The following is an 11,493-nucleotide window of genomic DNA, read 5'->3' on the forward strand; positions in this document are numbered from 1 at the left end:
TATGAGCCCCAATAAATTGATTTAAAAAAAAAAAAAAAGCTCAAGACTGTTGAATTAAACATAGAATTTCTCCCTAGCTTTAAGCCTACATCCCATATGGCAAATACGTAATTATAGGGTTTTTATGCATAATCAAATAATATTACATATACTGAAGCTTCTGCTTATTTGCACTTTAAGCATGAATGAGACAAATGGACTAGGCATGGAATTCTTCCTTCATTCCTCTCTCCAAACTGCTGCAAAGCCCAATTTGCCTTCTCATATTGAATGTTGCAGTGCAGAAATTTGAGGCTCCTTCCTCATTTTTGTTTTACACGTGAATTTGCCTACTTTGTGAATACCTACAAGTTTCTTTTATTCTTAAAAAGTTCATTTGGTAATTCTGCATCTGGTTTTTTCTTTAGAACGCATACTCTTGTCTTTTTTGGTTAATTTTTATATATTTCTCTGATTTGTTTTTGCTGTTTTCTTTGGGAACATTAGTCATGCTATATTATTTTTCGTAACTATCTTTTTTCTCTAATTACCTTTAAAATTTGTGAATTTCATATTGTGGTTTTTCTCAAGGCAAATTTTCCATATCCCTGTTTTTTAGCAAGATCCAGCCTCTCTTTCTAATTATCTTTAACCACATTGAATTACTTTTAATTCAGTGAATACTGCTGAGTTGGAGGTAAGCAAATGGAATGATGCTTGAATTTTTTATTAGGTATCGTATATGCAGTTTAAAAATTCAAATAGCACAAAAAGGCATAAAAATGAAAGTAGTTCTACCTCAGTGTCTTCTCAGTGATAACTAATGTTACTACTTTCTTGTATCCTAGAAATATTCTACATGTACATCACGGTGTAATTCTTTACTTAGTTTTATCTTTGCCTGCTCACTTTTTTTTTTTTTAATCATTTTATTGGGGGCTTGTACAACTCTTATCACAATCCATACATCTATCCATTGTGTCAAGCACATTTGTACATTTGTTGCCATCATCATTCTCAAAGATTTCCCACTCACTGCTAATGTCTTCAGCTTTCCTCTGAATATGTTTCTTTTCAGTGTGTGTATAATTTTTTGTTATGTTAACGTCATCTTTAGTTTCTTTGAAAGTGTAGATGATGATTATTTCTTAGCTCTTGAGATATGTCTCTAAAATTTCCATATAGGAGAAGTTTGACCAATGATTGCGATTGTTTGGAAATAATAGATGGGAAGAAAAATGAGCTGAAATTGATAGCTCTATCTCAAGTATTTTATGGTTCTGCTATTTAGGTTTGCAAGGGGGGAGTGCGGTTCTGTGTGTGTGGAGATATATGTGCCTCTAGCCTTAATTTTCTACTTATATACACAAAGAAGTGACATGAGGATCTATGTTCATGTTTTTCCTCTCTCGTTTCTTAATTTTAATTCTCTTTATTAATTTTGGTGGGTTTCAAGTACAGGGTTGGAATGGTTCCACTGTCTTTTATTTGTAGTTGCCTAAGAATATGTTTTTTTCATTGGCTTCTGATAATGGCAAGACAAAGGCCACATTTATTCTTTGGAAACATTTTTTTCCCTAGACAAAAAAGTTTCTTTAGGAAACTTCCAAACATTTAACTAAAGAATACTCTTTAAATTGTATATTGTCTGGATAACAACATAATTCACTAAGATATAATGAACTCTTAGGTTAAAGGGACTTTGAAATGTTTGTGGAAAACTACTTGCAAAAATTCAAAATGGCCACTCTGTGTCAGAACAGCTGGCAATTCACTCATTCCATCTGTCTCCTTTCTTTATACTTTTCATGAGTTTCCTAGTCAGCATTCAACCTATTCTTCCCTCTGGAAGCCCAATATTCCAGGATTATTATCACATCTCTTTCATTAGGGTTGTCATGTCTTAATTAAACAGAGTCTGGGTAGCCTGTCTGCCTAGTTCTTCATCTTGCCTGAGGTCTACCTCTGTTTTCTTTTGTGATTTTTTTTAAACCTCAAAGGGAAACTCAATTTGATAGGAAGTTATTGTACATTGCCATTGAAAGTTGATAGCATCGATCTGATTTTTGCTTTAGAATATAGCTTTCTAATGTATGAATGCTTACAAATCCCAAGGTCATGAGTACATGACGTATGCCCGATTTTTATGAACAGTTGAGGATCCTTTGCGCTCCTACCCTGCTTTTGAGAATCAGAAATCTGAAAATGTTGTTTGTGCTTCTTTTCAATCCTTGTGCTTCTGGAACACTAAGGGGATAATTGTGAATGCATGAGAATTGAGCTGTAATAATGTTTATTGATACACTCTAATAATGGAATTTATGCAAACAAATAGCAGTATGTGATTAAATAAAACATAGTATATCCATGTAATAGAATACTTTGCAGCCATGAAAAATATATTGTGGTATAAATTCTATATATTGATGTAAAAAGATAATAAGTGAAGTAAGTATATAGCTATGTTAGTTTTTATGTTGGAAAAAAAAAGGATGAATTTATGACATATCTTTGGATAATAGGATTAAAAACTGCCATCCGGTTAATTCCAACTCGATTCTATATGGCAGAATTGAACTGTCCCCTTTGGGTTTCTAAAACTGTAAATCTTTATGGGAACAGAAAGCCTCATCTTTCTCTCACAGAGTGCCTTGTGGATTCAAACTATTGACCTTGCATTTAATAGCCCAACACATAACCCCATTGCTACCAGAGCTCCCTCGTTGTACTATAGGAGTTAAATATCTTTTGTTTTCTAATTTCCTATCATAACCTGCTTAGTTATTGCCTCTTCCAGGAACTCGTATTTTAATAATCCCTCCCCTATTTCCATTCCTTGTCCAGAAGAAGATTCATTCAATCTCTAGGTTCTGTTTATACCTCAACTGGATGAATTCCCTTGTCTTGTCCTTTATAGTCAGTCCCCAGCTTGTATTACTTCCTTTGCTTTATACAAGCAGGGACCTTATGTTTACTTTGTAAGTGCCAACACTTATTATAACACATTGTCCACAGTAGGGATCCAGTAATTGATCCGACAAACTGTGAATGAAGTGTTTTAAAAAATACACATGTTCAGGTTTCATTTGTAATCCTACTGAATTATTCTCCAGTGTATGAGCATTTGTGGAGAGGATACTTTTTTTAATCTCCCTAGTTAATGGTTATACATTGGACTACTAACTACTAAGTCAGGGATTCAAACCCGCCAGCCAGAGAAACATGAGGCCTTCTACTCCTGTGAAGAGTTACAGTCTCTGAGACCCATAGAGGCAGTTCTTCTCTGCCCTGTAGGATCACTGTGAGTCAGAATTGATTAAATCGAGGTTAGTTTGGTTTTCAGCGGTGAGTAGTATATAATGTAACCAATTTGGAAAGATTCTGAACCGTCTCCACCAAAGCTAAACTAATAAGCTTGACCTTTGACTCAGCAATCTCACTCTTAGGTAGATGTGCAAAATGTTTTTTAGCAGCTTTATTTAAATAAACTGTGGTATAGACACAAAGTAAGAACTACACAGCCATTACAAAGAATGGGTGCATCAGCATAGATACCTGTCCAGGATATTATGTGGGGCAGAAGAAGTCCGGCACCTATGAGTTCATATGTGTTATAGAACAGACAGCCATATAATATTCTGGCCTATAAGGGGATTAGTAACACCAAGGAGAGTACACACCATTTAGAATAATCAACCATATGACATCAAAAGAACAGTGTTTGCCCAAGGATAAAGCTGAGGGGGCAAGAAGGGGCAGGAAAAAAAGAATGAATGGGAACAGTAAACATAAGAAGTGGGAAGAATCTTTTTACATTCTACAGATTGCTGCCTTTATCATCATTTAAAATGTGTATAAATTGTTGATCAGAAAACCAAGTTGATGTTAAACTTTCACCCACATCACAAAAAGTTTTTTTCTTTAATAAAAAGTAGCAGGCAAAATCAATCAATGGAAACCAATCAGAATGATTATCTCTGAGAGAAGAATATTGACTGGGAAAGAACATAGGGGAATTTTCTAGGGTATGAGAAATGTTTTGTATTTTAATGATTCCCCTGTGTATTGTTAGACTGATGTCATCAGGGGAGTGGAGACTGATATGTTATAATTGGGCTGATTGGAATAATACAAATGGACTAGTTGTTTCCATGTGTGTTCCGTTTTTATCACTCATCTTTCCTCCAGACAGGGGAGACTGAGAGTTGGACCTTAGATGGCTGCTCATGAGCCTTTAAGACCCATTCGGGACTCAACAAATTGGGCTATAGCTAGAACATTGTCTTTGTGGACTGTGCCATACCATCTGATCATAAACATCCTCATGCCCAGTGACTCATGCCTTCAAGGTGTTTGGTTATGTGTCATAAACCATTTTCATAACTTTGCCCCTTGAATGGACCACCACATTTATGGATACATTTGTAATAAAAGGTCAATACTCATTTACAAATATCATCTGTCTAGCCTATATGTATTTTTGGTTCTACTCCACTGTCTCCCACACCCACTGAGCCTGCAGTGTATTCATGCGTCTACTCATTGATCACAGTTACTGAAGGGTTATGTATATTACAGTAATTGCCTCTGTTGCCTTTAACTCTTGCTCTTCCAGGTCTTCCCTTCCCTGCCTCTTTTTTGGGTCAACTTTACTTTTGCTGTATATTGCATTCCCTTTTACCCAAACTACACTATCCCTCCTTATACTCTGATTTTCTTCTTTACAAGTTTATGTCTGTGGTTCCCTATTTCCAGGCTTATAGGTTTGTTTCATCTTGCATACTTCTATATCTGGGTTGACGTCTAGGTGATGGTATCGTGTATGTTCATCTCAGGTTGTCTACTGTTGTTGGTTCTCTGCCCAAAGAACTCAGCATTTCCTGTAAGATTGAGCTGGTTTTTACAAATACCTTTCATTTCTGTTTATCTGAAAATGCCCTAATGTCAACACTGTATTTGAGGGACAGTCTTGCTGGATATATGATTCTTAGTTGACAGTTTTTTGTTTTTCATATATGTCATCCCAGTGACTTTTCACTTGCCTGGTTTCTACTAAGAAATCAGAGTGTAGTCTTATTGATCCCTTTGTAGGCAACTTTCTGTCACACCTGCTCCCAGAATTCTTTCCTTGTGTTCGGTTTTGGGAAATTTTTTTTTAAATAATCATTTTATTAGGGACTCATACAACTCATCACAATCTGTACATAACGTCATCTGTGTCCAGCACTTTAGTACATATGTTGACTTCATCATTCTTATGACACCCACTTTCCACTTGAGCCCCTGGTTTTGTTTTGGGAAATTTGATTGTACTAAATACCTTGATGCTTTTCTCTTAGGATTTATCTTGTCTGGGGTCTGTTCAGCTTCTTGAATGCATAGCTTGTCTTTCATAATGGTGGGGTGTTTTTCTTCCAACAGTTATCTGTGTTTATGTTTCTTTTTGTTCTAGAATTGCAGCCATATGTAAGTTGCTCCTCTTGATGGTGTCCCACATAATTCGTAGCTTTCTTTAGATAGTTTTCATTCTTTTTTCTGATTGTGTCTCTGGTAGATTGGTTGTGAACGATTTACCTTCAAGCTCATTGATTTTGCCTTCCATTTGTTCGGTTCTAATCCTTTGTCCTTTCAGTGTTTCATCTGTTTCTGATGACTATTAATCGTCATTATTTTTATTTGCTGTTTTTGTGTGGCTTCTAATTTTTTATTTATTTTGTTGATTTGTTCTTTTAGAATTCTGATTTCTTCTAAGGTTTTATTTGTGTTTTCCTTGATTTTGTCTGCAGATTTCTCAGTCTTTCTCTGTTGAAAGCACCTAAATATTCTTTGGAATTCTTTATTCAGTAGTTTCAATGCCATTTCTTCCCGAGAAAGGACTCTTGCCTCTGTCTTTTTGATAGTTGTATGAGCCACTTTCTCTTACTCCTGTGAACTGAAATTGTTGACGCCAAGACATTGCAATGGTGTTGTAATTGTATTTAATTGATGGTGTATGTTGGTGTGTTTTTCAGTATTCAACACCTGTCTCCTGGTAGATGTGGGTGTGTACACGTTCAATGTTCAAAGTTTGAGTAGCACAATTGAAAGTGTCTATCAGTGATGAGTGTGGTATAAGAGCAGGTAATGGCCCTCGCCCAGTAGATGGGGCTACCCAAGGTATGGGAGTTGGTAGACCATGGTTACTATCACCTGTTACGTGGGACAAGAAACTAAAGATTTTTTTTTTAAGCAAAATAATAATAAAAATAAAGAATAAAGAAAAGAGCAATAAAAACAAGGGAATATAAAAATAGAACAAGCAAAACCAGGAGAGAGGAAAAAGAAAATAGTAACAAAGAAACGTAAGAGAATTAAAGGGGGAGTGAGGAGGGGAAAAAAAAAGAGAAGAAAGCAGAGAAACAAAGACTAGAAAATGAGGAGAAGGAAAGGAAAGAAAAACAGACAGTAGAAAAGTAGGCAGGGTCAGGACCCAGAGAGGAAAAGACTGGTGAGGGAGGCGGGCAAGAGAGGATAGGTGATGTACACCTAGTCCTAGGTGGGCTTTTAAAGAAAAGTTTGAAGCTTTCGTTTTCTAAGACCTTATAGCAACAGAAGAGGCCTTTTACCTCCTTTGGAAGAGATGAGGCACGGAAAGAAGAGGTGCTCTGACATTCAAACTAGGTTTGGGTCCCAATCCTGGGACTTAGTAGCTTAGTCACTTGGCACTTTAAACTGACCATATTATTTTATGGATTAGTAGTAATACCTGGTATGTAGTAGGTGTTCGGTAGCTGAGAGAAAATCTCTGGGTTTTTAAGAATCTGATAATTACCTGAAGTTAGCTTTTTATGTAAAATATGAATAATAATGGTGCCTACCTCATACGTTTTTCTGGTTTTGTTTTACTTTTTATTGTGAATTAGGTGGGTGTTACTTGATAGTATAAAAGCCCTTAGAGAAAGGAAGTCCTAGCATATTGTAAGTACTGAGTGTGATACTTTTAATTTAGTTATAACTCTATAAAACGTCTTCAGTAGCTTCCTGGTGTGTCTGATACTTGCTTTTCTGCCCATTACCATGGATAGTGCAACGGTCTCTGTTGACCCAGGTTTCTGATTGCAGTTACTCTAGGGAGAAGGGACAAACAATTGGAAGGCAAGTGTCAGCAACTTGGTCTCCTTATTTTGTTTTGCTGCAGGTTGCCACATTTATCCTCCAGAAGATCCTCTTAGATGACACTGGTTTGGCTTATATATGCCAGACATACGAGCGCTTCTCCCATGTTGCCATGATCTTGGTGAGTTCTTGTATCTGCCCCTTTTGCAACTACTTCTGAAAACACACACCTATTTCCCTTTGCTGTGAGCATTGGACAGCCCTAGAACCTTGTATGATCAGTTTTGGAATATATAATCGCTAATTAGAATAATCTCGTGTATGTGTGTGTGTTTTTTTCCCTACACCAACCCACTATTTGGGGGAAAACAGGGTAAGATGGTCCTGCAACTGTCCAAAGAGCCTTCTGCCCGTCTGTTGAAGCATGTGGTGAGATGTTACTTACGACTCTCGGATAACCCCAGGTAAGCATTTATAGGACTTTGGGGAAACACTCTAGTGAATTGTGACCCCCGTCTCCTGTCATTGGTTAATAGATCTTCAGGACAGTGAAGGGATATAACTGGTTATTTTGTCTGGGACAAAACTGAATTCATTTTAAAATCAGGGTGTTGAATTTAAAAATCCATCTATCTGAATTTTATCTCTGTACACTGTACACTGTAACTCTGCAGTACTCTTGTAATTCCAGAGTCAAGTCAATTCCTAGGGAAGCCTTCTGATGCTTTATATCTGTGGTTTGAGTGTTCTCTCGTTACTGCAGACAGAGGGAGATACTCGTGTTCGAAGGTCTCTTAGAAAGGAACAAAGACCTCTTGAGTTATATCTCCAGTTCTCCCTTGATTACTGTAAGGTCCTTGGGCCAATCGTTTTATCTCCCTAGGTTCATAGTCTCTGCCAAAAATCATACAGTGTAGTAGACTTTAGAAATGTTTGACCTTTTGCTTTGTAAATCCATAATTCAAAGCCACTTGCTCAGATTAGACTAGACCACATACTGGGTGATTTCTGTGCTCCTAGGAATGAGGGGTTATTAGATTTCATGTGAACTTAGCCTCCTGCCATTGAGGTTTATTCAAGCCCTGGCTACTTATCCAATCAGGTTTGTCCTGGTTTCAGTGGTTCCTGTTTTCACTGAAGTTTGAAAATAGGCTTACTTAAAATGTTACTTGGGCACAGAAAACGAGACAATACGAAAGCCTTAACATTGTTAAAACAACCCTGTAAAACATTTGAAAGTTTATCTGGTAGTGCTGCTAACCAGAATTTTATTACTCATCTCTTACGGATTTTTAACTAGAAAACTAAAGCAGTTTCTGCAAAGACTCATATTTATACGCTGGTATCACATTTAAATCCATTCGTTTAATGTACAAAAAGTAAGGGCATATCCCTTACTGATGTACTGATTTCTGAAAGGTCTTATTTATTATAACCCAGAAAATACTCACATATTTCTAGCTATTTTGCTTTCTCATGAAGTTCTATATCTGGGCATCATTTACAAAATGTTTACAGACTGAGATCTTTGACTGAACTTAGGCCCAGTAGAAACTGTAAAGAATATTGTCAATTCTTAGAACCTTCTTTTTTTTTTAACTTTCAATTTTACTTATTTTGTATTGTTAGACTATCTAGTCTACAAACTACAGCAAGTATACACTAAAGTGCTCTAAAGCATTTTAATGGCTTCTTCGTAGAGTAACTTGACAGAGTCCTAGATTTCCAGATTCACTTGTGTCTGTGTCTAAGAAGGGGGTGGTGCTTCCCTGGCCCCCAATGTGGGTTTATGTGTTGGTCTCCGTGGCTGGTGTGTTTGTTTCTGATGTAGGGCACGTGAAGCGCTCAGGCAGTGTCTCCCAGACCAGCTGAAAGACACAACCTTCGCCCAGGTGCTAAAAGATGACACTACCACCAAACGCTGGCTTGCACAACTGGTGAAGAACCTGCAAGAGGGCCAGGTCACCGACCCCCGGGGGATTCCCCTGCCCCCTCAATGATCCTCCCCTGGCCTCTCCCACCATGCCCCCACCCATGGGGGGTGGGAGGGGGAACCTGCAAGGAAAACAGCTCAGGTCTTATCTTCGACTGGGAATAGACCACCCCAGTGCTGAACTGCCCTAGAGGAAAGGCCCCGGGAACCCTGCTGAGGTTGTGTGGCAGCCAGCGTGGGTTACCTAGAGGACCTGGGCCTTCTACTCCCAGGAAATGGGCTCCTGACCGAGCCATCTGCCACAACAGCCCCAGGAGGGTGTCAACACCAGCAAATGCTGTATTTGCAGCATGCCCAAGATGACCCTCTCTCCGACCTGCTTAGGCACTGGCAGGGACAGGAGACCATGACAAGAGCGGCGGGACTCTAGGCATGGTGGCTGCCTGGGACCAAGCCCTGTGGCGTTTTTTATTTTGCCTTCCTGGAAGATTGAAGATGTGGCTCTTCTCTCAGTATTTGTTTACTTTGTTGTTTTGTTTTTAAATCTCAGAGAGGTGTGTTTGGTGGACACACGCTGTAATGTTTGGCAGACTTCTGTCAGTTGGCACTGTTTACAAGTTTGTTAGCTGCATATGCTCAATAAAAAGTTGGTTTGGGCACTATATCCCCTCTGGCAGGCCAAGAGCTGCATTGAGCTGTGGGGAGGAATGGGAAGCTGCTGAGCCAAAGGACGCCAGGAACCAATCTTCCACCTCTGTTACTTCCTGTTCCCATTCTCCTACAACCTTGGCTGCCACAAGAAGCCGCCAGCTTTCCCAAATCTCAATGTGTTCCTTTTTTCTTTTTTCTCCTATTAAACTTTAAAATAGATGTCTTAATTCATCAGGTCGTCCTGGAAGGGCCTTCTGTTGGGCGGTGGAGGCATCATGTTTAGTCCAAGTTCTCAAAGGTATCTTCTGGATGACTTACTAAGAGAGATGTTTGGGATTGAGGTGATGGGGCTCCTTGATCCTGTGCTATGCTTTCGTGTGCGTTAAGCAGCCCCAGCTGCCGCCATGATCTTACTTGAAGCAGTATTAGCTGAATGAGTCCATTTTATTCAGATTTTTAAGACAGAGGCTTGCACTCTGTTAGCTCATTCAGTCTTTTTTTGGGGGGTGGGGGTGGCACATTCCCTTTTGATCTATGAGAATTACAGGCTTAGCCTCCACGTTCTGTGTCCTTGTTCATGTTGTGTCAGAGAACTCGATTTTCTCCCCTGGAGCTTTAGGCGTCTCTGTTCCCAGTTCACAGGCTTGAATCTGTACCATAGTATAAACTACCTGACTCCCCCCTCCCATCCCCTGCCAACACCTGCTATTCCCTCTTAACTCCCTATCCAGTCACTGGTGATATTGCTAATCCAACTCTAGAGAGGGACCACGTCTTTTGTGTCCCCATCTGCTACCATTGCAGATGTCCCTGAAGAAGCCTGGGAAGGTTTTCTAGGGGCAGGCTCAGAGAAGCCTGTGCAGAGGCAGTGTCACCAACACAAGGGCTCTTTCAAGCCCGACTTTCGCAAAGGGAGACGGACTTGTTAGTTGGCTTCTGTCTCTTTTGCTCCCACAAAGTTAAGTAACCTAGTTATAGGAAAGGCCAGATAAGCACTTAGTTCCCTGCCGTCTAAAATGAAGAGGGGACTCCATCCAGCTCCTAAACTCAAGCCGGAGGAGCAAAATCCCTGGTCTTGAAGAAAGCCAAACCCAGCATGGACTGCTTCGTTGTTTGGATTCCCTCCGCCCATAGTCTGATCCGGAATGTCCACTGGGGTGACCCTAATCTTTGCCAACCACCCTCCTGTTGAGCCTGCGTTATTTCATTTTCCCTCAACTGGGGCCCAGGGCCTTGCTCCCTGGGAAATTCTCTCCATCTTTGGGTGCATTGGCCATGTTACTGTGCCGATAGTGTCTTAATTCTTGACCCATCTTTTCTCAGCTGGCCTTGGACCCCATGGAGAAAGTGGGGGTGGGGTGGGGGCAGTGGGATGGTGGGGGGGGTGTATTCCTTGTAGTTGATTTTGATGTGTCTATATGTGTGAATAAAGAGAACCCTGCCCTCATTTTATGTTTTCCATCCCACACTCCCTCAACAAGATTGAAATAAAACATGCTTCCGTTTTTTGTAAGAAGTTTTTCTTTAAACTGGAGGCTTTATTTATCAGTATAAAGCTATCCAATAACTTTGATAAAGGAGCTCTGATGGTTGAGTGGGTTACACAGTGGGCTGCTAACCACAAGATCAGTGTTTCAAACCCATCAGCTGTTCCAAGGGAGAAAGATGAGGCTGTGTGCTCTTGTAAAGATTTGCATCCTCAGAGACACCAGGTACAGGTCTACTCTGTCCTACAGGGTTGCTATGAGTCAGAATTGACTCACTGAGAATGAGAGGCACTCAGGTTAAGTGGTTCTTGCTCTAGTCCTGCATACACACAAACACTGCCCCTGCCA

The 11,493-nt window shown here is 39.6% G+C and overlaps 1 protein-coding gene across 1 annotated transcript in view; it reads left to right on the plus strand.

The window, feature by feature from the left end:
• CNOT9 (CCR4-NOT transcription complex subunit 9) overlaps positions 1-9,875 on the plus strand; it is a 32,375-nt gene extending 22,500 nt beyond the window's left edge. The window contains exons 4-6 of the mRNA XM_013004354.2: positions 7,081-7,255; positions 7,447-7,538; positions 8,906-9,875. Coding sequence (XP_012859808.1) covers positions 7,081-7,255; positions 7,447-7,538; positions 8,906-9,074 — 436 coding nt within the window. The 3' untranslated portion in view covers positions 9,075-9,875. The remainder of the gene's footprint in view (positions 1-7,080; positions 7,256-7,446; positions 7,539-8,905) is intronic.
• Positions 9,876-11,493: the final 1,618 nt, after the last annotated feature.

Source organism: Echinops telfairi, unplaced genomic scaffold (assembly GCF_000313985.2).
Source record: "Echinops telfairi isolate 266 unplaced genomic scaffold, ASM31398v2 ScPeMD7_3;HRSCAF=10, whole genome shotgun sequence".
NCBI classification, from domain to species: domain Eukaryota; kingdom Metazoa; phylum Chordata; class Mammalia; order Afrosoricida; family Tenrecidae; genus Echinops; species Echinops telfairi.